This window comes from Cnephaeus nilssonii (genome assembly GCF_951640355.1).
Source record: "Cnephaeus nilssonii genome assembly, chromosome: 21".
NCBI classification, from domain to species: domain Eukaryota; kingdom Metazoa; phylum Chordata; class Mammalia; order Chiroptera; family Vespertilionidae; genus Cnephaeus; species Cnephaeus nilssonii.
The window spans coordinates 15731827-15759264 of record NC_137092.1 but is presented as its reverse complement, the minus strand read 5'-3'; the positions used below and the strand labels follow the sequence as shown (position 1 = coordinate 15759264).

At 42.5% G+C, this 27438-nt stretch overlaps 1 protein-coding gene across 2 annotated transcripts; it reads right to left on the bottom strand.

The window, feature by feature from the left end:
* Positions 1–1274: 1274 nt before the first annotated feature.
* DAP3 (death associated protein 3) lies at positions 1275–27389 on the bottom strand. 2 transcript variants are annotated; one of them, XM_079760991.1, is made up of 14 exons: positions 26962–27389; positions 22570–22624; positions 19083–19164; positions 12993–13115; positions 11449–11550; positions 8951–9059; positions 8718–8810; positions 7702–7832; positions 6705–6785; positions 6452–6610; positions 4979–5038; positions 4571–4660; positions 2862–2979; positions 1275–1905 (listed from the first exon to the last, which is right to left on the bottom strand). In XM_079760991.1, the coding sequence occupies exons 3-14, from the start codon at positions 19122–19124 to the stop codon at positions 1820–1822; spliced, it is 1194 nt and encodes a 397-aa protein (XP_079617117.1). In that variant the 5' UTR covers positions 19125–19164; positions 22570–22624; positions 26962–27389; the 3' UTR covers positions 1275–1819. The 2 variants fall into 2 exon arrangements, with proteins under 2 accessions (XP_079617117.1, XP_079617116.1); XM_079760990.1 differs by lacking the exon at positions 22570–22624 and having other exon boundaries at positions 1277–1905; positions 26962–27387.
* Between the last annotated feature and the right edge of the window lie 49 nt (positions 27390–27438).

Here is a 27438-nt window from a genome sequence, read left to right as displayed (position 1 = left end):
CTGGTCCAAGTCCCGGATGCCACTCCACCTCTGTGGCAGCATCTCTCATCCCTTGGGCCCCCATTCAGCACGCAGCACCCTCAGTGCTCCCCTGCAGCTCCAGGGACCTGCTGAGCCTGGGCCCCAGCTGATCACTAGTTCCCCAGGTCCTGCCTGCAGCCCCAGGTCCTCAAAAGGTGTGGGAGGGGCCTAGGAGTTGACCCCTTAGGCCAGGCGTCCTCAAACTACGGCCCGCGGGCCACATGCGGGTGTTTTTGCCGTTTTGTTTTTTTACTTCAAAAATAAGATATGTGCAGTGTGCATAGGTATTTGTTCATAGTTTTTTTTAAACTATAGTCCGGCCCTCCAACGGTCTGAGGGACAGTGAACTGGCCCCCTGTTTAAAAAGTTTGAGGACCCCTGCCTTAGGCAAAGGGGGCAGACACTTGGTGTGCACTCCATACCCACCTACACATGGCCTAGTGATCATTTATTCATTTTCATTAGTGTATCCTTCATCTGATTCTTTTTTTGTGGTTTCTATATCCTTTTTAAAATTTTACTTTTTTGTTACTCCTCATCTGAGGGTATTTTTTCCATTGATTTTTAGAGAGTGGGAGGGAGGGAGGAAGAGAGGTGGGGAGGGAGAAAAACATTGATGAGAGAGACACATTAATTGGTTGCCTCCCAGAGGGATCAAACCTGCAACCCAGGTGCGTGCCCTTTACTGGGAATCGAACCCTTGACCATTTGGTGCATGGGCTAACACTCTAACCATTGAGCACACTGGCTAGGGCTCCAAGTCTGTTTTTGTTTCAGGGGAGAATGCAAATGCAGTTCTCACTACCACAAATTATGCAGCCGGGTTCCCCACATTTGGGGAAATCCCAGGGGCCAGCACATCCGGAGTGCAGTGTATCCTCACCTTGGGAAAATCACCTTTGTGATCATGGTATCTCCCCTGCCAGGTAGGTGTTCCATGCCTTTTTTTATGCTGCTGAAGTGCTCACTGAATTCCTAGAGTATCCTTATACCTATGTTTTGAACTCTATATCTGATAATTTGCTTGCTTCCATTTCATTTAATTCTTTTTCTCAAGTTTTCTCCTGTTTTTAAATTTGGGAACTATTTCTTTGTCTTGTCAGTTTGGCTGCTTCCCTGTGTTTGTTTCTGTGTATTAGGTGGAGATGCTGTCTCCTGTACTTGGTAGAGTGGCCTTATGTAGTCAAATAGAGATAAGGTGAAATCAAATAAGGAAATAGGGTAAGAGACCCTAAGACAGCGATTAAGTGGTAGATTTGGGACTCAAACTTCTGACTCTATACCAAGAACTTGGGTATGGTCAGACAATTTAACTCTATTGAAACTGATTTGAGTAATTATTCTCAAATCTCCCAAAGATGGTACACAGCTAGTATGCATTAAGGACAATTTAATCATTACATACAATGTATTCTGTCAGGGTTTACTACTTGATTCAGGTGGAGTGTCAGTAAGGTTCTCAAGGACCACGGATAAAAGTGTAAAAGTTGGCCAATCTGAAGACTCTTCCCATCGCATAGATCTAACACAACACTTTAAGAAAGATAATTTAATTTTTAAGGAAAAGATGCATGATTGATTAAAATGTAAAAACCACATATAATAAACTGATATTAGTTTCAGGAACAACAGGATGTCTTATTGCCATTATAATCACTTTACAAGAAAGCCATTTCAGCAAAGTTGGGAGCTGACGTGCAGTACTGTCCAGTCCCACAGCTGTGTGTGTGTACTGCGGGACGTCCCCATCGGATTGGCCTTAATGTCCATTGCCTTCCATGGATGTTGTGACCATGGCCTAGAGGTAGGCACAGAGCCGCTCCAGCTGCCCAGGATTCCCATTACTGAGGAACAGCAGCTCCTTTTTACCTTCTTCCGTATGAGCTGAAATGGAATCGAGCACAGATAATTGGCAATTTTCTCCTGAAGCGTCATGTTACACACAGAGCATTCTGTAGAGGCTACATTATCTAGATTACATTTTGATGTCATCAGCACTCCCAAGAGACCTCACTTCTAGAGCCTTTATCCTAATAAACGATTATATTTTCTATGCACATTTTCCCTTTCTGTCTCTATTCTCCAATCCAGCATTTATCTTTTCCACTATTCCAAGATTACCTTCTGGACTTTAGGACATGGTCAGATCTCCCAACCACCAAACCTCTACACTGTGCTTCCCAACCCATCATGTTGCAGCTGCTTTACATATACTCTTTCCTTTAGTAACATATTCCAATTACAGCTAATTCTCTATGATCTATTGATAGAACAGCCTTGACTTTTCCTCTATACCCTCCTCCCCCTCCCCCTCCCCCAGCCAAGGGCAAGGATGAAAAGAACAGCTCGATTGCTTTCATGTACAAGACTAGGACAGGTATAGCAAAGATTTGCTTTGTTGGGGGGAGGGTAGTCTCTTACACACTGTCAACTATTCTGTGGGTGTCCTAGCATATGAGTCAATTGAAGTTTGTTGAATGATGAATAAATGCAACAATGAACAAAACTTATAAAAAACACACATAAAGAAAAATGCAACAATGAGAGTGTGGCAGCAACCTGAACCAAGTGACTGGGCTTGGTCCGGCCTCCTCTCCTAGCATGAGCATTTTATTTTACACCACTCTGAGAATTTAGGGAGAGATATAATGTCTTTTGTAAATTAACCCTTACCCCCCACCCCTTCTGTACCATGTGGTCAGCCAGGAAGAAGTCAAGATAAAGGGAAAAAAGATGAAATACAAATGACACACTACTCTTGAGGGAAGAAGAGATCAAGGCTTTGACAGTGGGGATCTTCCTGACAGCATAAAGTCCTTACAGAAAAATTAACAACTGACCTTTCTCATGTTGAAGCCAACTGTTTTCCAAATAATACTGAATACAACTTTCAAATTCTTTTGGGTTATAGTTGCCAACCAGGATAGGAATAAAGGGATCCAAGGCATCAAATCCTTCCTGGAGAAGAAAAAGGATAAAGATACAGTAATTGTTAAGGGATACATAGGGCCCCGTGCGCACCAGGCAGTGCTCTGGCCACACACACTCTTAAAGGTAATCTCCCTTCTCTTTCTGGTTCGTCTACTACTTGTTGCCTGTGTGTGTGGCTGTTCAGGCAACTGTGTTCTATGTTGACCTCATTAGGAATTCAATTAAAAAAATATTTTTACTGACTTTAGAGAGGAAGGAAGAGGGAGAGTTAGATAGAAACATCAATGATGAGAGAGAATCATAGATCTGTTGCCTCCGCAACCCATGCATGTGCCCTTGACTGGAATCGAACCCTGGACCTTCTGGTCTGCAGGCCGATGCTCTATCCACTTAGCAAACCAGCCAGGGCAGGAATTCATCTTGAAAATAAATTCTTCTCTATCAGTTTTCCGTGGCTTGGAAATGGTGGGTATTAACACTGCCCCCCAAAAAAAAAACAAAACAAAGAAACTGCCCAACCATGGTCCAGAAGGAGCCTTTAACTGGGTGTTATCAGTAGCACATATGCATCCAGGGTAAGCTTAAAGGGGCACCTACTGGCCAAATCTGGGATAATTTAAGCATTAAAATAAATAATGGTAGTAAAAATTAAGAATCCACATGTCTGTACTGAAACAAATAAATACATAAGGTAGAAAGGAAAATTCTTACATATAATAGAAAGCCAGCTGATACATTTAGAGGAAATGATGGAACTAGAATATATCTATTTTGCAATTATCATGATAACTGATTTAGGAAGAATCACCAATGAGTACTAAAACTAGTAAGGAGAAATTTGAGGAGTAACAGGATATTTACCTAGTCTCAAAGTATACATCCACAAGATTATTTGTTCACTATAAAAGTAAAATAACAACTTCACTGAGGAGAAACCAAATGGATGCCACCTTAACTATGTGTTCAAGGTTAACATTGCTAGTAGTAGGAGAAATAGGTTTCATGTGCCTTCTGATATTATGCACTAAGAACACACATCACTTCTAATATCACATATAATCAGGAGAAAAACATCAGAAACTTCATAAAATAACCCCTAAGATAACTGGCATGTACTCTTCAGAAATAAAAATAAAAATATTAAGATTATAGAAGACAAAGACTGAGGAACTGTCCCAGGTTAAAGGAGACGAAAGACACATGACCACGGAGTGCAACACGTAGTCCAGGACCCTCTTTTTTCTGTAAAGAATGCTGGGATATTCTGGCAAAACCAGAGGAAGTTCCATAGACGAGGTTAACAGTGCTATATCGGTGTCAACTTTCTGACTTTGACAGCTGTGCTTTGGTTATATATTAAGATATCTTTGGTTTTAGGAAGTACACATGATTTTGAGATAAAGAGGCATGCATCTTCAGGTTACTGCCACATATTCAGAAAAAAAGAATGAAGAGGAAGAAGAGTAAAGCAAATATGATTAAAGTTAACATTTTAGGAATTTGGTTGAAGTCATACAGGAATATAATTTTTCTCCAAGTCTGAAATTATGTTAAAAAAAATAAAAGATGTCTTTAGACAGAATGACTATCTAAGGGAAACATTTTCCAATGACTTGACCTTTCCCAGCAGCTCCTGGGGCATGTAGGCGTTCCGGGGCTTGTAAAGAGACCCAGTCTGGCTCAAAGTCAACACAATGGCACCTCCATTCTGAAAGAAAGGAGAAGAAGCCAATTAGAAAAAGCTAAAAAAAGAAGATATAAAAACACTTGAACAATTGCAAGCAAAGTAATTACACCAATATTTAAATAAAATGGTTTTGAATAAGCTTACTCCAGTTAAGTGGAAAGATTAGAAACCAAATATATAGATTTTAAAATTGGTACAGTTTATGGGAATTAAATGAGATAAAGGAACTTTCTGTCCATAAAATTAGAGACTGGAAAGTACTAGGAATGAAATAGTGGAAGATCTTTGAAATGAAAATACATCTCTCCCTGAAATGTGATTGGCACCATATGCACTCACCCAATCGTTTTTCACCATCTTCCTCAGGTTGTGAATAAGTGCTAGTTCCTCTGCGGCGATCTGCACATTGGTCAGTGTGCGAGGGGAGGACAGGGTGGGAGCAGAAAGAGGCCATTATTTGCTTTTGCCTGGATGCTCCCCTGAGACAAATTACCAGTAATTAATAACAACTAAAAAACCCTCAACTACTACCTAACCGTAGCAGAGGCCGAAGGTATAGCCTCTGAGATAAGCTACATAGCTGTTGGCCCTAAAACTACTGTGCTTCTGGAGGTAAAAACAGCCCCCAAGGGAGAAAACACCCACCGTCTCCAAATACCCCGAAGATACTTCCGATCTCCTCTTTCTACACCACACAGCCTCATTTTGAAAAGAGAATAGAAAGAAAAAAAATGTACTAGTAGCTTCTGTTGTCATGCTCTTTTCAAAATACTCTCCCAGCCCTAACCGGTTTGGCTCAGTGGATAGAGCGTCGGCCTGCGGACTGAGGGTCCCAGGTTCAATTCCGGTCAAGGGCATGCACCTTGGTTGCAGGCACATCCCCAGTAGGCACAGCCCATCGATGTTGCTGTTTCTCTCTCATCAGTGTTTCTAACTCTCTATCCCTCTCCCTTCCTCTCTCTATATCAATAAAATATATTAAAAAAAACAAAACCAAAATACTCTCCCTTAGTTTTCAATGGATAGTGGAACTTGGTATAATCTTCTTTAAAAAAAAATTGGCTTTAAAGAGAAAAGGTGGGAGAGGGAGAGAGAGGGAGAGGGAGGAATATCAATTTGTTGTCTCCTGTACTTGCTCAGACTGGAGCTCAAACTCAAAACCTGCGTATGTGCCCAGTCTGGGAATCAAATCCACCTTTTGGTGTACAGGACAATGCTCCAATCAACTGAGCCAAACCAGCCAGGGCTGTATCAGCTCCTTTTGATGCTATTTTCACTATACATCTAATTCAAATACTCCTACCCAAGAAAATATATTGTATGTCCACTATGCCCAGCCTATCCTATCTAATAAAGAGGGAATATGCTAATTGACCGCCACACCCTCAAAGATGGCAGCGCCCACAGCCACAAAATGGTGGCGCCCAGTCCCCTCAGCCCCGCCGGGGTGGCAGGCGCACGGCACAGCCGGCCCGCCCCAAGGCAGGTCCCACCGCTCTGCACACCTGCCTCAGGAGTCCCCCAGTCCCCTCAGCCTCCCAGCCGCCCAGGGCCGGCCTGAGGCTCAGGTAACCAGGGCCGGCCAAGGCTTGCGCTGCCGGCAGTGGCAGCAGCAGAGGTGTGATGGGGGCATCGCCTTCCCCTGATCACTGGGTTGCCTCCCGCCCATGAGGGCTCCCGGACTGTGAAAGGGGGCAGGCCTGGCTGAGGGACACCCCCTCCAGTGCATGAATTTTCATGCACCGGGCCTCTAGTATATAATATGGCACCAGAAATCAGAGAAACCAGAACAGAGAAACTCAGTTTTCCTACTGGGCTTTTATCTTCTCTTTTCAGCGTGGTCCTTCCCCAGAGAGCATTGACTCCATCCACTGCCACCAGGAGGTGAAAAATACCCGAAGAACTTTGCCTCTTTAGCTCTTTAAGCACAATCCCAACGGCATCTGTGGCGTTCCTCACCCGTGTTATACCCTGTAGCAAAAGGGAGACAGCGGCTTACAGTCCAGGCCTACCTATAAGAGGCCTTCTCTGGTTATGGCACAGTACACAGTATCTTTTTTTATACCTGTTCAACTACTTCTCCCAGAGAACTGCCTTTCTCAATGCTTTCTCGCTTATTCCAGACATACTTCTCTTGAATTTTTATCTAAAACCAAACAAAAGGTTGTGTTATTAGAATCAGTTTAAATCTATTTTTCAAGCCCTATAAGAGCTCTATCTCAATATGAGTGAATGCTATCTAGCCCATTTCTGCCTGGAGCTTAAACACACACACACACACACCTGGAGCTTAAACACACACACACACACACACACCACACACACACACACACACACACACACACACACACACACACGATTCTGACTATAAAGGTCCAGGTTAAGACCTTGACACCTACATTTTTAATAGGTTCCTAGATGACTCTAAATATCTAGATTTGAAAACCTCTGGCTTAGAGATCATATTCAAGAGTTACTAGAGTAAAGAGTAATTTTACCAATACATTTTTGGTTTCAAAAAAGATTTTATCTGGAGAAAATTATGTAGTTAGAACAGTGGTCGGCAAACGCATTAGTCAACAGAGCCAAATATCAACAGTACAACGATTGAAATTTCTTTTGAGAGCCGAAAACCGACTTCTGCGCATGGGCCACGATGTTTCAATCGCACTATACACGCATGCCCACACGTGGTATTTTGTGCAAGAGCCACACTCAAGGGGCCAAAGAGCTGCATGTGGCTCGCGAGCTGCGGTTTGCCGACCACTGAGTTAGAATATGCTTTAGAGAATTTGAGCCTATGACCTTGGAAAGTCAATGAATTAATCTGAACTTCAATTTGCTACCCACAATATGGGAACAGCCTACTGATGCCTCTATGGATAAATGAGTTTCAGGTTGTGAGCTCACTGTGAGTAAAATACTGTATATGCAAGAAACAGAAAATGGTATAGTTATCTCAACCACGATACTAGTTCTCTAGTCTACTGGTACGTGGGGCACAAAGAAGATAAAATCTATTTAAAGAATGTCCAGCACCAAACTTCTGGGAGTCTAGTCACCTGACTCAAGAAACGCTCATTTGTAGTTTTGAAGTTCTTCAGCCAGATCGAAGCCTCTAAAGGTTGATCAAAGCGCTGTTTGTTGTAGGTGGACTGCAGAAGATCCCGGCAGTTCTTCACCCAAAGATGAGCTAAAAAAAAGGGGGTGGGGGGCAAAGAGAACAAAGTAGGCAGGAACTAACTGTATACTACACAAAGTACTCTATTAACTCTTTAAGTCACGGGGAATGACTTTAGTGTCCTATATACTTCTTAAAGCCTTGTTTCAGGGTTTATTTTAGATTAAACATGATCATTGCACTCAACACACAAGGCATCCAAGTGAATTAATGGTCACCTCAGCGTCCTCGTAGTTTCTAAATGTAGTCATAGTATGTGGATGCACATACACAAGGGAGGATATGCACAAAGAATGAGCATTTTAAGTTTTTAAACTCTAGAATGCTGATTACCAGTACCATGTCAGTTTCTCTGGATACTCAAAACTGTTGACTGACGGCCATAACACCTGTGATGACCTCTAAGGTGGGAGTTTATGCTCTTGGGCATCACATATCAAAGGGAGGACTGCTAGGCCAAAATAGCTCATTCTTATTATCAAAAGGTTCCAGGAAGCTTTTAGCCGAATTTCTTCTTCTTTTTAAAAAATAGGCTTTTATTCATTTGAGAGAGAGGAAGGGAGAGGGAGACAGAAACATGGATGAGAGAGAAACAGCAACATCGATGGGCTGCCTCCTGCAGGACCCCCGCTGGGTATTGAGTGTGCAGCCAGGGCATGTGACCTCCTGGTGCATGAGTCAACCAGTGACCCACACTGGCTGGGCAGCTGATTTCCTTCTTGTTGCATTTACTTCACCTTGCAACTTGCTTGTCAATAATAAGAAGAAATTATGAACTAGTTTAGATCACTCTGTATCTGGAGCAGAGGCCTCTCCTGTGGCCATCAGAGAGCATTAAAGCCACAATGCTACCACAGGAACAGGAACAAACCCCTGCATAGTGAAGATAGTTCTTACCATCTGGAATATGCAGTATCAGCCAGTCCTGTTTTGCACAGAAATGAATAATATGGCAAAGACTGAGTGTTTTTCCTGTTCCCTTCTCCCCATCTAAAGCACTTGCTGTTAAAGAAAACATTACCAGAAGGAACACTTCTGCTAACAAAGAGTACACTTGCATTTCTTCTTTTCTCACATTTGAGGGAGGAAAGCACTGGCTTAAGACAGCCCACGAAGGCAGGAAAGGATACAGAGAACGTATCGTATAGCCGGATGAGCAAAATTGGTGTTTTTCAGGTAATGCAGAAGCTCTAGGGCTGGTTTCCTTACCATCAGGCAAGCTTCATTGAATGTCTTCATCTAACAAAACAGGGAAGGAAAGAGAGTGGGCGTGCAACTTCTAACCAGTTCTTGGTATGCACACTGAATCTAATATAGCAACAAACTGTATGTTTTTAATTTATGCAGTTAGGAGGGGTTGGGTTGGTTCTGAATTTGAAAATATATCCATATAATTAAGCTAAAAACTGAAACACATGATCTCACACCAAGTAACATAAGAGTCAGCTTTTGATTATATCTGTTATGAAGTACAGATCTTGCATCAGTTAATTGAAATCTACAAATAATAAAGACATCTCTCAACATAACTCCTAGTATGTATTCCACTCACGGTTGATGTAAATACTAAAAGCATGTAAAATGGTACTTAATGCTACCTCCGGCGTGGCTCAGTGGTTCAGTGTTGAGCTATGAACCAGGAGCTCACCATGTGATTCCCCGTCAGGGCACATGCCCAGGTTGCAGGCTCGATTTCCCAGTGTGGGGCGTGCAAGAGGCAGCTGATCAATGATTCTCTCATCACTGATGTTTCTATCTCTCTCCCCCTATCCCTTCTTCTCTGAAATCAATAAAAATGTTTTGAAAAAGTCAATGGAAAAAAAATATCCTGTCAGGATTAACAACAACAACAACAACAACAACAAGGAATAATTTCTAAGGCCGAAAATAATTCAGCAGGAGTTAGCCAAAAGAACCAATCATGTCAACAAAATATGCTTGCAGTTATTCATGATTTTTTTTTTTTTTTGGTTAATCCTCACCCCAGGATATATTTTCCATTAAATTTTTTTTTAAGAAGTGAAAGGGAGGAAATGGAGAGAGGGAGAGGGAGAGAGAAACATCGACGTGAGACAAACATCGATTGGTTGCCTTCCGAATACAACCTGACCAGGGCCGGGGATGGAACCTGCAACCCAGGTATATGCCCTTGACCGGGAATCAAACCCAAGAAAAACCCTTGGGTGTGAGGGCTGACACTCCAACCACTAAATCACACCAGCCAGTGTGATCATGAATTCTTTATTGACTATAAAACAACCCAAGCAACTCTTTGGGTTGAAGTTATGACCACAAAACTAGAATTTTCTGAAAATCTGTGAAACTGAAGAACAATGATGCCTCTAATCCAGGCATCATTTCTATATAGCTTAGGAATACATTATAATTTTGTTTTTCTATAGCATATTAACTATTTTCATGATACTTTTCTAAGGAAAATATTTTTTTTCATTTTTTTATTAAGATATTATATGTGTACATATCTTACCATTGCCCACCCCCCACCCCACTCCCATACATGCCCTAACCCCCCAGAGTTTTGTGTCCATTGGTTATGCTTATATGCTTGCATACAAGTCCTTTGGTTGATCTCTTATCTCCCCCACCTCTCCCTAACCTTCCCGCTGTCATTTGACCTTCTGTTTGATGCTTAACTGTCTCTGTATCTATCTTTTTGTTCAACAGCTTATAATTTTCTTTATTATCCATAGATGAGTGAGATCATGTGGTATTTCTAAGGAAAATATTAAATTCATTTTTTAATAACTATTTAAATATTCAAGTTTCCAAAAACCTGTTAGGTAAAGAAAATAGCAGTATATTGTTTATTTATTTAAGAATATTTTGGCCCTCATCTAGGGGAAATAATGAACAACATAGACTGATGAACAAGAACAGACCCAAAAACAAGGAGGCATGGATCAGACTGTCGGGCCTCAGAGGGAGGGTAGGGGAGGGTAGGGGTAAAGGGGAGAGATCAACCAAAGGACTTGTGTACATGCATATGAGCCTAACCAGTGGTTAAGGACAACGGGGGTGGGGGCATGCGTGGGGAGGGGTGTGGGATGGGAATGGGGGGATGAGGACAAATATGTGATACCTTAATCAATAAAGAAATTAATTAAAAAGAAAAAAAAAGAATAGTTTGATTCTAGTCAGTTTGGCTCAGTGGATAGAGCATTGTCCTGTAGACTGAAGGGTCCCGGGTTTGGTTCCGGTCAAGGGCATGTACCTCGGTTGCAGGCTCCTCCCTGGCCTGGACTCTGGTTGGGACTCATGCAGGAGGCAACCAATCGATGTCTAACATTGATATTTCTCTCTGTCTTTCCCTCTCTCTTCCACTTTCTCTAAAAATCAATGGAAAAATATCCTTGGGTGAGGATTAAAAAAAAAAAAAAAAAAGAATATTTTGCCTGGCTCCAGAAAGGATTTTAATTGGTTAAACACAGATAAACATTGCTTAAAGTAATTATAGTAATAGCACTATTAACAAAAGATGAATTCATCTGTTTTTTTTTAAGATTCAAGTTTCATTTTTGTATAGTTTTCTACTCATTTAATCACATCACTTTGCTATGAACAGCGTGTGTTCTGGGCTCCCTCCAATTCCCTCCCCTGTTTTGAGCACCTGCATTGCATATCGAGAAGGCAGGCCATGGGGGAATATAGTCTTCATATCCTGGAGGGGTAAGTTGTAGTGCTGACCCTCATGCTTCTCCTCATGCTTGGCCTATGAAATAAAAATGCAAACAGATATAATGGGGCTGTAGACAAAGTGACAAAGACTTCGAAAAAGTGGAAAGGGCCTGATAGACCATACTGAGGAAACATTCATCTCTCAGAATTGAAAAGCAGATCTTTCATTTCTTATCTTAAATAAAGATATGCTAGTTCTTGTCCCCAAATCCACAGTGTGTATATAAAGCTGGTGTTGGCCTGAATGATGAAACCAGTTGCCCAGCAACATAAACCCTAGATGTGGAGGTAGCAGTGACAATTCTTGCCATCTGGATTCTTCTGTGCTGTGTATAGAGATGATCCAGTCATGTGACAAGATCATCTGCATGCTGCTGTTTCCATAGAAACTCTAGAGGAATTGGCAGATAAAGAGACTATATTCACAGGGAAAGCTGAAAGGCACTTTGATGATTTCATTCACTTACTCTATTTCATTTTGTGCTTTTGAAAGTAGGTGAACACTGGAGATATAAATAAAACACACCCTGCTGAGATAGTGTTTTGGGTAATGAATTATTTTTCTCCTCCCACATGCACAGCAGCATATATTAAGATGGGGAAACCCAGAGAGTAGGAAAACAAACAAATAAACAAAAGCTATTGGTTTTCTTCACATTTAATCACAGACCTTACAACTAACTTCATTTATGAGAGGCAGCAGTAATGCTGGGGAAGGAGAAAAAAAATCAACATCTAGTCTAATGGGATCTGCAGCAGAAAATACAACACTGGATACCACTGTAATCCTAGCTTCTGCTGACAAACTTCATTTTAAATGCAGCTCTTCTCAACAAGTCAAGTTACTTCCTTCTCTAGAACTAGGAAATCCACTTAAAAAAATAGATAGAAAATAGTCCCAGATTGGTTATTAGGAAAACTAGGTTCTGTAACTGCTCTGCTGTGATCTTGGGCAAATAAAGTTGATTTCTTTAGAATTTTGCATACCACAGTCTATAAACTATGGTTGACTACCGTTTTTATAAATAAAGTTTTATTGGAACACATCCATTCCCATTTGTTTATAACAGAGCTAAACAGTTGTGACAGAGACCACTTTGGCTCATAAGCTTAAAATGTTACTATCTGGTCCTTTAAGGAAATGTGTGTCAACCCACCATACAGTAAGATCAATAATATCTGCTAAATTTAACTTCTGAGGAATTGACTTAAGTATTTACTATGTGCCTGCTCTATCCCCAGCAAAATCCTTGGCATAAGATGAGTTCAATGGTAGGGATTAAATGAGAACAAATGTGGACTGACCTGCCTGAGTGTTTTATGTTACAGTATCAGACAGGGATGGGGACGATCTGGGTTCCAGAATGCTGTCTTGGGTGCATTGTCTGACTACATGTACATTTTCTTGATATGTATAATGACAGCAGCAGAGATTATAAGCCCTAAAAAAAAATCATATACATATTAGCAACTCACCGGGTCATTCTCACTGGTGCAGGAAATAGCTCTAGGACTCTCAGATGAAACCTGGTTATCCAGGTGAGCAGCAAGGCTTTGGGGTGCCTGGGTCCCCAGGCGCAAAAAATGTCCAGGGTCCAACTAGAAAAGAAACCATGTTGTGTTTTGTAATTATAAAGTTTATGCTTGCTACAATACTTAGTTTTTAAGCAATGTCTGTAACAGGGAAAAATGCCACTAACATACATTTTAGTTTTATGTAAAATGAGGATCCTTGTTATTATTTATAATTCTCTAAGTATAATCACATTATTCATGCTCTGAATCTGTTCCAGCTTATGTTGCTACTACAGGCCTGGTGCACGAAATTCATGCACTGGGGGAAGGGGATGAGATGGTGGGGGGTGGGGGGGTGGTCCCTCAGCCTGGCCTGTACCCTCTTGCAGTCCAGGACCCCTTGGGGGATAGCCAGCAGTCGGATATCCCTTTTGCAGTCTGGAACTCCTCGCTCCTTACCGCCCGCCTGCGCCTTACCGCTGCCATGGAGGCAGGAGAGGCTCCTGCCACTGCTGCGCTCGCCAGCCATGAGCCTGCCTTCTGGCTGAGCGGTGCTCCCCCTGTGGGAGTGCACTGCCCACAGGGCGGCAGCTCCTGCATTGAGCATCTGCCCCTGGTGGTCAGTGCGCATCATAGTGACCAGTCGTTCTGGTTGTTCCACCATAATGGTCGCTTAGGCTTTTATTATATAGATGGAACTACCTGACGGTCAATGTGCCCCTGAGGGTTCCCAGATTGCGAGAGTGTGCAGGCAGGGCCGAGAGACCCCACTGGTGCACGATCAGGGCTGGGGAGCGATTCGGGAGGTTGGCCAGCTGGGGAAGGACCGCAGAAGGGCCCCAGGACGTGTCTGGCCCATCTTGCGTCTCGCTCAGTCCCAATCGGCTGGACCCCAGCAGCAAGCTAACCTACTGGTTGGAGCATCTGCCCCCCTGGTGGTCAGTGCATGTCATAGTGAGCGGCCTTAGCATATCATTAGCATATTACACTTTGATTGGTTGAACGGACGACTGGACACTTAGCATATTAGGCTTTTATTATATAGGATATCAGGGCTCTGTCCCAAATAGAAACAAATAATTCCATTAGAGATTGTTCAGGAACATAGTACAGCCATTAACCTGAAGCAGGAAACTTATTTAAAAAAAAAATGTTTATTGATTTCAGAGAGGAAGGGAGTGGGAGAGAGAGAGAAACATCAATGATGAGAGAGAATCATTGATTGGCTGCCTCCTGTGCACCCCCCACTGGGGATTGAGCCCACAACCTGGGTATATGCCCCTGACCGGAATCGAACCCGGGACCCCTCAGTCCACAGACCAATGCTCTGTCCACTGAGCCAAACCGGCCAAGGCAGGAAACTTCTTTTAATGCTCTTGCCCACAATGATGAATGGTGGCCAGTACTGTTCAATTCTCAGCTGTCCAGTAATCGTAGTCACTTCAGTTATTAGGGGATTAGTGCAATGTTCCTATTTGATAGGTATAATTACACCCTCCACAATTTTCTTGCCAGCTGTGTCCTGGAATAAAGAACCTTTATTGATAAATGAATGAGGGAGTATGTACAGCATCTAGGTAAGTGAAAAGATAATGCTACATTCAGTGAACTGCAAATGGAAACCTCTGAACTAGGAAGGGATTGGGGGGATGATTTAGGAGACAAATCTGGCAAAATGCTAACTGGAGAACCCCCAAACTGAGTTTGAGGATAATAGGCTTATGTAGAAGTGAAAAGATGCCAGTTACAAGGGAAAGATTAGGATATGAAATCAGCAGAAGCAGATATGAAAGACAGCTGCAATAAGGGAGATACCTGATAAATCAACAGGTAACATGGAAGCTGCCTGTATTTACATTTAGTCTTACCAAGCAGCCTCAGAGTACAGAAAACGTGTATTATTTTTGTACCAGCCCTCATAACACTTACACCCACTTAAAAAGACCTTAAACTCAATAACAACTTTCTAATTGGTTATCTTTACCTCTAAATCTCTGACTCTTCATCTTTCATAGTGTAAAAGACTTGTCCTCCCAAATAGTAAGTTTAACCTTCTTCTAATAAAAAAGGTTGGTTTTGCCCTAGCCAGTTTGGCTCAGTGGATAGAGCGTCGACCTGCAGACTGAAGGGTCTCAGGTTCGATTCCAGTCAAGGGCATACGCCTAGGTTGTGGGCTCAATCCCCAGTGGGAGACGTGCAGGAGGCAGCTAATCAATGGTTCTCTCTCATCCCTACCATTGAACTCTCCCTCTTCCTTCCTCTCTGAAATCAATAAAAATATATTTTTAAAAAAGTTTCATTTCCTACTGATGACAAAAGAAGCCTCAAAGTCCTTAGCGTGGTAACCAAGGCCATGACTTCAATTGACCTCTCTAGTCTCATTCCTGAATGAACTCCATATTCCAGCCTATGACCATGCTAAAACACGTTATTCACTTTGATACTTCTATACTGCTCATTCTACTTCAACTTCCCTCTCTCCCTATTTAAGTCTTACTCCTCCATTAAGGCTCATCTCAAATGTCACATCCTCTGTGAAGCTTTTCCAGATACCTCCAGTCAAAAGTAATTATTTTTCCTCTCTGCTGATAGCACTTTGTCTTGCATGGCATTTAAAAACAAAACAAACAAACAAACAAACAAAAATATATATATATTTCAAATTTTCACCCAAGGATATTTTCCCATTAATTTTTAAAGAGAGTGAAAGGGAGGGGGGAAGAGAGAAAGAGAGAAGGCGACATTGATGTGAGAGATACACATGGACTGGTTGCCTCCTGCACAACCCCCCACCTGGGGATTGAAACTTCAACTGAGGTATGTGCCTTTGACCTGGAATCAAACTCGTGACCTTTTGGTCTGCAAGCCGACGCTCTAACCACTTAGCAAACTGGCCAGTTTTTTTTTTTTTAATATTTTTATTGATTTTTAGAAAGAGGGAGAAAGAGAAACATGGATGTGAGAGTGGAACATCAATTGGCTGCCCCCAGCATGCCCCCCACTGCCCTGACTGGGAATCGAACTAGCAACCAGACCAGTATAAGGGACAACACCCAACCAACTGAGTCATACCGGCCAGCGCTTGCATGGCATTTTTACTCTGCCTTGAACTGCATTCGTGGCTTTTGTTAACTGAATACTTGTTAGATGTGAGGCAATACAGAGTTTTAAACACATTTCTGAGCCAAGAATCCTAGAAGACAGGTAGAATATTATCATATCTGTTTTATGATGAGGGAAACTAAGGTTCAGGGAAATTAAGTAATCTTGCCTAAGGCCACAGAGTTGGCAGGTGGTGAAGCCAGAATTCAAATTCAGGTTTGTCTGACTCCAAAATCTATTTATTATATACTATCGTATACACAAGTCTGTCTCCCATTTTGGACACACACTTGGAAGAGAATGGATCAGATTTTATTCACCTTTGTATTTCCTTCTCTAAGTAACACACCACAAATACTTCATACTGTGCCCTGGAATAAAGAATCTTTCATTGGAGACATATAGCAGGGAGTATGTAAAGCATCTAGCTAAGTGAAAATAAATTGCACTAATTCAACTCAATGAACTTCACACAGAAACCTCTTGAACCAGAACTTATAAATTTAATATAAAGTAACAGAGTTGCTCCAACTTTGTCTGAGGATGGCAGACACCAATGTTTATCAAATATCCAAATTCTCTCTATTTTCCAGCCTCCTGTACAGACAAATTTGGGTTATTTGATTAATTCTCATAAATGAACTCTACGTGAATATAATTTGTGTCTTTTCTAGTTGGTCAGCTTAGAGTGACTATAAATCCTCTTTTATTCCCCTGTCATGGCAACCTGTAGGCTGCGGTGGCATCCCAAGATGAACCTTCATTCCCATGTCAAGCCCCTCCCACATGTGCCTGTAAACCACTCTGGAAATATAGCAACAGGAAAAACAAAACACATGCACACATCTTCATAAACAGTATCATTTGTTGTGTTAAGCCAATGAGAATTCAGCGTCTGTTACCTCAGTCCAGCAATCTGAATAGTATACCCTACTATTGATAGGACAGTTACTCAATTCTACTGGAGAGAGAGCACCATGTCTCTAAAAGTAGTGAAATGGAAAATTTAAGATATTCAAGGACCACAAGGTGGTGCTATTTCTACAAGAATTCTATGACTTTCGTTAACTGCTTTTTGAAGCAAATTAAGAGCTAGCAAAATGGATTCCTTACTTATCACAGCATTATATATGGCATCACCCCGCTAGTCTCTTGCTTCCAGGGAAACCAACTCTAAGTACAATAGCCTCTACACAGTTCCAGAACGAACACCATGCAGTTAAGAATAGCATTCATGTGTTATTGTTTCTCTTATAAAAAAAAAAAAAAAAAGAATAGCATTCATGAACCAATCAAGACAGTTACTCTAAACCCGTGGTCGGCAAACTGTGGCTCGTGAGCCACATGCGGCTCTTTGGCCCCTTGAGTGTGGCTCTTCCACAAAATACCATGGCCTGGGCGAGTCTATTTTGAAGAAGTGGCGTTAGAAGAAGTTTAAGTTTAAAAAATTTGGCTCTCAAAAGGAATTTCAATCGTTGTACTGTTGATATTTGGCTCTGTTGACTAACGAGTTTGCTGACCACTGCTCTAAACCAATCTATGTGAAGCACAAAATTTCTTAAGACATCTCTGCATTTTGGACTCAAGTCTTCCTTGTCTGCTATTAAAGAAGAAATTGTTGCTTTTTAAATGTTGAGACCAGAATCCTTCCTCTGTTGATCCTTACTTTTATTTTCATTTTATGTACATAGGTTTATGGTAAACCACTGGGAAAAAAATGAATTCTATAGGAGGAAGGGCTGCTTTTCTAGGAAATCTAATCTGTAGTAATTAAACAATGATATGGAAGTGACTAAGCCCTTCTGGCTCAGTTCTCATTTTTCAGGATACAGCTCTGGGAGGATTTCCCCTGGACCCTACTAGCCCAGGTTAAGTGCTGCTACTGGGTGCTTTACTACCAGCACCATACTATAACAACCATTTGTTCATGATTCCACTACTGACTTTGAGATCCTATATTGCATGGACTCTAACATGCAATATAGCACAGTGGTTAAGGCCACAGGCTTTGAAGTCAGACTGACCTGGTACCTAGTCTGGGCTCTGCAATTTCACAGCCTCTTACTTGGCCTTTCTAATCCTCAATTTCTGCGCCTGTGAAACAAAGCTACCATCTAGTTCCTGGGTTATTGTGACAACTAAAAAAGTAAAGCACTTAGCCCAGTGCCTGGCGCATAATGAATGCCCAACAAATAGTAACCGTTAGTGAAATGAGTAATCTGAAAATCCTCAGTACTTGCAATATGGAAAGTACTGACAACTATTTGCTAAATAAATGAAAGAATGAAGTAAAGCAGCAAAATGTCTTTTTCATATATGATTTTATTCAACTATCAGATACTTAGGGTCTAAACTGGCAACATATTTTTCTTTTAAGTACTTTATTAAGAAATGATAATCCAACTAGAGAATAAAAGTTAGTAAAGATAACTGCAATCTATCTTTTAAAAAATGTTAATTCTCCTATGACATGGTAAATTCTCAAGCAGAACTATTCTATGGAGACCTTGTTACTTGAAGATTTTTAGGGCAGCTGGGAGTGAAGTGAATGGGAAGAGAAATGGAACTGGAACTGTTCTTTTTAAAAATATATATATTTTATTGTTTTTTTACAGAGAGGAAGGGAGAGGGATAGAGAGTTAAAAACATCGATGAGAGAGAAACATCAATCAGCTGCCTCCTGCACACCTCCTACTGGGGATGTGCCCACAACCAAGGTACATGCGCTTGACTGGAATCGAACCTGGGACCCTTCAGTCTGCAGGCCGATGCTCTATCCACTGAGCCAAACCGGTTAGGGCTGTAACTGTTCTTTTGAGTGTGAACTTGTAAATTAAAGTCAGCTGAAGTTCTCCAGCGCATTTAATTCTGGATACAGTAAATCCATATAAAAACAGAAATCCACCTACAGACAGTTGGTATAAAGCATTTAAGTCAGTTAGGACTCACCTTATGGACCCTGGAGACAAGTCTTGTCACTCCTTTCAGCATTGTCCCCACACTCTTCAAAAAGTGAAAAGGTCAGCCAGAACTGGGAAAATATATTTGCACAATGGATTAGTATCCTGAATATATAAAGAATGCCTACAAATAGATAAAAAAAATGAGAAGATACAGACATTTCACAGAAAAGTTTATACAGATGGATAGTAAACCCATGAAAATTCTTATTACAAATCAGAGAAATATAAATTAAAACAACCACAATGAGATCATTCACAACCACCATATTGGGAAAAATGAAAAGGTCAGACAATAGGAAATGTTAAGGAGGCTGTGAAGGATGCACTAGGAACTTTCATACACTGTCAATGAGAGAGTAAGGACAAATACAGTAGGTCCTTGGGTTACGTCGGAGATCCGTTCCTACAGTGCAAAGTCAGATTTTCGCTAAAGGTTGGAACCCACTTACATAAGCACCTATGTCACTCACATGGAGCAGTAATGAAGTGAAACAGTAAAAAAAATTTAAAAGAAAGATAACAATTCCTGACCTTTACTTGTGGTAAATAATAAAAAACACAAAGTACATATGTACATACGTCAAAATGACGAAACTTTTTTTTTTTTTACAAATAAATGGGAGATGGCGACGTAACCACGAAACGACGTATGTCGAGTCTGACATAACCCGAAGACTGCCTGTATCTAAAAAAACATCTGGCATCATCTTTTAAAGTTGAAAATGTACAAGTCTAATATCCAGGTATTCTATTCCTTAATATTTATTCTACAAAAACACTTATACAGGTACACCGGAAAATATGTGTAACAATGTTCATAGTAAGAGAATATGAAGAATTATCAAAAACTGTAAAAAGCCCAAATGTCCATTGGTAGAAGACTGAGTAAACAGATATGGTCATACAATGGAATTCCATACAGAAATAAAAAGAATAAATTGCAATTTCATGCAATACATGTATGACTCTCAAAAACTAATATTGAGCCCTGGACAATATTAGTCCAGGTTGGAGCACTGTCCTGTATACCAAAAAGGTTGTGGGCTCAATTCCCAGTTGGGGTGCAAGCGGGAGGCAACGGATTAATACTTCTCTCTCTCTCCCTTCTCTTTCTAAAAAAGTCAATAAAAAACATATCCTCAGGTGAGGATTAAAAAACAAAACAAAAAAATAATATTGAGTGAAAACTATTATATACATAACTAGAAGCCCGGTGCATGAAATTCGTGCACAGCGGGGGGTTGTCCCTCAGCCCAGCCTGTACCCTCTCCAATCTGGGACTCCTGGAGGGCAGTCGGACATCCCTCTCACAATCCAGGACTGCTGACTCCCAACTGCTTGCCTGCCTGCCTTCCTGATTGCCCCTAACCGCTTCTGCCTGCCAGCCTGATCACCCCCTAACCACTCCGCTGCCAGCCTGGTTGATGCTTAACTGCTCCCCTGCCAGCCTGTTTGCCCCCAACTTCCCTCCTCTGCCAGCCTGGTCACCCCTAACTGCCCTCTCCTGCAGGGTTGATCACCTCCAACTGCCCTCCCTTGCAAGCCTGGTCCCTCTCAACTGCCCTCCCTTGCAGGCCGGGTGCCTCCCAACTGCCCTCTCCTGTTGGCCATCTTGTGTCCACATGGGGGCAGGATCTTTGACCACATGGGGGCAGCTATATTGTGTGTTGCAGTGATGACCAATCTGTATATTACTCTTTTATTAGATAGGATAGAGGCCTGGTGCACGGGTGGGGGCCAGCTGGTTTGCCCTGAAGGGTGTCCCAGATCAGGGTGGGGTTCCCTTGGGGCGTGGGGCGGCCTGAGCGAGGGGCCTGTGGTGGTTTGCAGGCCGGCCACGCCCCCTGGCAACCCAAGGGGAGGCCCTGGTATCTGGAATTTGTTTTCCTTCTACAATTGAAACTTTGTAGCCTGGAGCGGAGCCAAGCCTGCTGCTCCCTCCGGGGCGGCAGCCATCTCTGTGGCAGTTAATTCACCTTCTACAATTGAAACTTTGTAGCCTTAAGCGGGTGAGCCTGGCCAGGGTGTGCGGAAAGCTTTGCTTCCCCTGTTGCCGCCGGCAACCCTGGCCTGCTCTCTCAAGCTCCATTCTGCCGCCATTTGTTTGAATTTGTTTACCTTCTATAATTGAAACTTTGTAGCTTGAGTGGAGGTTTAGGCCTGCAACGGCTATGGAAAGCTTGGCTTGCTCTGTTACCTGGGAAACCTTGCTCACTGTGGCCGTAGCCATCTTGGATTGGGGTTAATGTGCATACTCGCCCTGATTGGCTGGTGGGCGTGGCTTATGTAGCAGAGTGATGGTTAATTTGCATATTACCATTTTATTAGAGAGGATGACGTAACATACAAAATTCCAAACATAAAGCTTGCCCTGACCAGTTGCTCAGTGTTAGAGCGTTGGCCCTCGGACTGAGGGTCTCGTGTTTGGGTTTAATTCCTGGTCAAGAGCACATGCCTGGGTTGCAGGGTCAATCCTTGGCCCCAGTCTGGGGGCATGTAGGAGGCAACCAACCAGTCAATGTGTCTCTCACATCCATGTTTCTCTCTTTCTCTATCCTCCCTTCCACTGTCTTTTAAAATCAATGGAAAAAATATCCTTGGGTGAGGATTAAAAAAATTAAACATATAAAGCTTAATTCATTACTTGGGGAAGCCTATATAATAAGAGAGGAATATGCTAATTTTTCAATCTGGTCGTTATATACTTTTTCCATTGATTCCCCTTAAACGACCGGATCACGGATCTGCAGGAGGGTGGGGCAGCGAACTACACAAGTGGGTGGTGAAAAGCTACAGGAGGGGGCAGGGCAGCAAACTATGGCGGGGAGGGGTGGGGGGGGCGAGCGGGGGAGAAGCTACAGGAGAGCTATAGGAGGGCAGCAGAGAGCTACTGGCACACGGATTCGTGCGCAGGGCTACTAGTATATACCTATTTAGTAAAACTGAAAGAAAAAGGCAAGAGAATAAGCACATCATTTGGAATAATGCTTACTCTTAAAGAGAAAGTAAAGGGATAAGACTGGGGCAAGGCAGACAAAGAAATTGGTAATGATCTCTTTCTAATGCTAATGGGTACATGAATATTTGTTTTGGAGAAATATGTAATGAATATTTAATTGGTATAACGGTACCCAAAAGACAACATGTTAGTTAAATGGGTTGAAATTTTCGTAATCATTGACATCTGTGCTATGGTTCTCGCTCTTGGCTGCACACCGATGTCTGTCTCACTACCAAAGAGGTTGGCTGGCTGGTCAAGGTTGGCCTCAACTGGGATGACTGATTCTGCTCCACACTGTCCCTCATCCTCTAGCAGTGTATCCTGAACTTGTCATAGCAATGGCAGAGGGCCAAGGGACCTGAAATAACTTAATACCTTCAAACCTGGCTCAGAATCAGCATGGTCTTCTGTCACATTCTATTGCAGCTTAAGTTGAACAACCCAGATTCAAAGGATGGGAAGTAGATTTTACCTCTTAATGGGAAGAGCTGCAAAATCACAGTTTTTCCGGCATGGAAACCACTGTACTGTTAAAAAATGGAGAGGCTTGAATGTAAACATGGTTATTGGACTTGAGAGACATTCGTCATCATTATACCATATTTCTTCCTAGGTGGCCTCAATCCCTTATTTGTGCAGCTATTTGTTGATTTTGATCTTAGCTAATAAGTGAGTTATTAAAATTCATTTTATTAATTTGAACCTTATTTCAGTTTATCTCCTATTAATAAAGTTTTAAAATAAATTCACTATTTTAAACATTTAGTTATAAAGTTAACCAGTAGGTTTTATCTTTAAAAATTTTTTTTAAATATATTTTATTGATTTTTTTACAGAGAGGAAGGGATAGAGAGTTAGAAACATCGATGAGAGAGAAACATTGATCAGCTGCCTCCTGCACACCTCCTACTGGGGATGTGCCCACAACCAAGGTACATGCCCTTGACCGGAATCGAACCTGGGACCTTCCAGTCCGCAGGCCGACGCTCTATCCACTGAGCCAAACCAGTTACGGCAAAAATTTTTTTAAATATTTATTTATTGATTGCCTGGGCCTGTGTTCTCAGTGGTTAGAGTATCAGCCCATGCACCAAAGGGTCTCAGGTTCGATTCCAGGTCAAGGGCACATACCTGCATCCCAGGTTCAGTCCCAGCCCCAGTAAGGGAGAGTGTGGGAGGCAACCAATCATGTCTATCCCCCCTCCCCCACTTTCTTCCCTTCCACTCTCTCTGAAAATCAATAGAAAAAGTATCTTGTGGTGAGGATTAACAAAGAAAACAAAACCAAAATTTATTTATTGATTTTAGAGAGAGAAAGAGAGGCAGAGACAGAGACATCAATTTGTTTTTCCACTTATTTATGCATTCATTGGTTGCTTCTTATATGTGTTCTGAGGAGGGATCGAACTGAAAATCTTGGCATATTTTAAAAAAATATATTTTATTGATTTTTTACAGAGAGGAAGGGAGAGGGTTAGTTAGAAACATTGATGAGAGAGAAACATCGATCAGCTGCCTCTTGCACACTCACTGGGGATGTGCCCGCAACCAAGGTACATGCCCTTGACCGGAATCGAACGTGGGACCCTTCAGTCTGCAGGCCGACGCTCTATCCACTGAGCCAAACCGGTTAGGGCAACCTTGGCATACTGAGATGACCAAATGAGCTACGCAGCCAAGGCTTTAAAAATTTATTTTAACATCTGAAGCTTTATTTTTAAAGTTTATATTACAGAGCTTTTCCTATTTATCTGTACTTCATTTAGACATCATCCCAGCAAGGAAGCACCATGAAATAAATGTTTATTTGCTTCTATTGCAGGGGAGGGGGGGAATCTGAGAGCAGTTTAGCTAATATCTGCTGCTAGACAGTAATATCATATAGTCCATCCTATATAATAAAAGCCTAAGATGCAAATCAACTGAACGGTGGAATAACCAGTTGCTCTGATGTGCACTGATCACCAGGGGGCAGACACACTGCAGCTTCCCCCAGCCTGCAGGCCCCAGGCCAGCCAAGGTGGGTACCAGCGGCGGCGGGGGCGGGGGGGGGGGGGGGGGGGGAAGCCCCTCCTGACCCGGCGATCGTCCCACAGATTGGCCCTGACCGCCGGCCAGGCTGAGAAACCCTACCCATGGACGAATTTTGTGCATCTGGCCTCTAGTATAGCATACAGCTTGAGGACTGATGCCAGGAGAAGCAGAGCAATAGGGAAATACAGATAGACCTTGGAGATATTGTGGGTTTGGTTCCAGATCACTGTAATAAAGTGAGTATTGCAGTTAAGTGAGTTGTAATCTTTTTGCTGGTGGACAGTGTTGCCTTCCATTTGTAGAAAAACACAACACCTATAAAGCACAATAAAGTGAAGTGTAATAAAATGCGGTATGCCTCTACTGGAAATCTAGGCAGCTTTGAGTGCCTATAACTTTGCTTAAAGAAAACTTTCAGTTAAACCACAACTGCACTTAAAGCACAAATCACAATCCAAATCATAGTACTTTGGAGGTTAGTTCTGATTGGCTCCCCTTTCTATATTAGTTTCTTATTACTGCTGTAACAAATTACTACAAACTTAGTGGCATAAAACAACACAAATTGGCCGCTTAGAGTTCTGTGGTTTAAACATCCAAAATCAAAGTGTCTGCAGGCTTGTATTCTTTCTGCAGGCTCTAGTAGAGAATCTGTTGAGGGGTGTGTGTGTGTGCGTGCTTTTTTAAAAAAAAACTTTTTCAATTTTTAAAGCCTGCTTTCATCTTCAAAACCTGCAATAGCTGGTCAAGTTTTTGTCATATTGCATCACTTTGACACTTCCATCTCCCTCTTACAGTAAGTCTATCAAGTAATCCAGGATATTCTCCCTATTTTAAGGTTAGCTCATTAGCAACCTCAATTCCACCAGCATACTTAATTTCCTCTTGTCATGTGATCTATTCACAGGTCCTAGGGATTAGGACATGAACATCTTTGGAGGAACCATTATTTTGTCTCCCATACCTTCCTTGGTTTAAATAATTCAGCATTCACTCATTCAATAAGGCCATTTGATTTTATATTTTGGTCTCTGGTAGCACCTGGGGCATACACAAAAGAAGATTCTCTTCTCTACAGAATCTGCCTATGCTTAGCTGACAATTCATAACTTAGTGCAGTTATTGAAAGCTAAATGAAGGCAGAGACCATAAGTAACTTTCTTTATAAACTGGTGGAATTTACCAGGAAGACAATGTGGTATAGTGAAATAATTTAAGTTTTTTTATTTTATTGATTTTTTACAGAGAGGGAGTTAGAAACATCGATGAGAAACATCGATCAGGTGCCTCCTGCACGCCCCCTACTGGGGATGTGCCCGCAACCAAGGTACGTGTCCTTGACCGGAATCGAACCTGGGACCTTTCAGTCCGCAGGCTGACGATCTATCCACTGAGCCAAATTGGTTTGGGCAATAATTCAAGTTTTTAAGAGACAGACAAACTAAAGCCTAAAGATAAACTTACTGGACTTCTCTGAGCCTCAGGCTTTTAATGGGGATAAGGTCATCTACCTTAACATATTGTTTATTATAAGGATTAAACAGGAACACATGTTCTCCTTTCTGAAGGACATACAAGATAATGCTAATTCTCTTTCCCATCTCATGTTTAAAGTATCTAACATTCACTTCAACATTTCCATGACTCACATGCTAGCCATAGTCCCTGCCCTCAAATTAAAAACGTGTCGGTAGGATAACACACTTGCATATAAAACGCAAAGAAAGATCAATGTGCCCTAGCTGGTTTGGCTCAGTAGATAGAGCGTCTGCCTGTGGACTGAAGGGTCCCAGGTTCAATTCCAAGTCAAGGGCACATGCCGGGGTTTCGGGAGTGCGTGCAGGAGGCAGCCGATGGATGATTCATTCTCTCTCCTTATTGATGTTTCTAGCTTTCTCTTTCTCCCTCTCCCTTCCTCTCTGAAATCAATAAAAAATAATATTAAAGAAAGAAAGATCAAGGTAAACCTAAATCGACTCCATGAAAGAGTTGGAACTTGAGACATAGTGAGGAAAAGCAAATATATAGTTAGGTAATTAAAACTGTTTAAAAAAAAAAAAAAGCAAGCCATCAAAACCTGATCCATACATTGAAAAATGATTAAGGGTGAAATTTAGGAGTGTCTACTTGAACTTGACTAGACCTTTGAGATTTGCAAACTATCCCCCTAGAGGACCCGAGAAGCCCACGTATGTTGAAGAAAAGGGAAACCTACATAGATCCCTTTCCTAATTTATTCTGCTTTTACCCTTTGAGTGAAATGAGAGACTTTGGGATTATCAGTGTACTTTAATAGTCCACAGTTCTGCATTCAATCATTCAGAGTAAATGTTGGTACAGAGTTTTGAGAAGCAAGTTATTAGGAGCCACAGAAATCTGATAGGCCTAATTTTGCATAGTTTTATCAATGACTTGGAAGAACAACACACAACTACCAATTACACCCACAAACCTTATCAACATCAACAGTACTCTGAACGATAACACAGCACTCTGCACTTTCCCTGTGCCTAGGAGCTAATTCTATTATCTAACACGGAGCTAAGGAAAAGAACTTTCTGAAGGACATACAAGACAGGGAAGATCGAGTCCAGAACTGAACTAGAAACACATGGTTTCTTTATCCTCTTGAAAATGTATCATCCATTCATGAGGAAGGAACAGTGCCCAGAAAGACAGTGGTGCGAAATTCGAGAAATCTAAGCGGGATTTGGAAGGAAAGAAAGGCGACCACGGCGCGGGTGTTTCTTTGGGTCCCAAGTCCACCACAAGGAGCCCAGAGAGAAGTCCCCTAGGAGGGTCGTCGGCCGTCCTCAGCCCCACTTCCTACCTCCTGCAAGTTCGCAGTGCCGCTCCCTTCCCTCGTGGGTCCACGCCCGCGCAGGTTCACTCCCTCTCCGAGAGCCGCGGACCAGTCCTCCCGACGGAGCGAGCGGCGAGGCTGGGCCGGCTCCACCGACCCGGTCCCACGGCGGAGGCGCAGGCTCGGCCCCTACAGCAGGAAACTACCCAACGCGCAGCCGCCGCGGCCTCCAACCACCGCCCAGCGGAGGGGCGCCGAGCTGCCCCGGACCCACCGGCCGGGGCTGGAGGCGGAGGCGAGAAGCGACGCCGGCCGCCGCGGGGCCGGGGCCGGGGAGGTACGGTAAGTAGTCCCCGGTCTCGGTCCGCCACGCGGGTCGTTCCAGTTCCAACGGCCCGCTCCGCCCGCTCCGGCCGTCCTCGTCTACCCGCTCCCGCAGCTCACGGAATGGAACAGGCCCGCGGGGGGGATTGTGGGAGACGCACGCGCGAGGGGTGGAGGGAA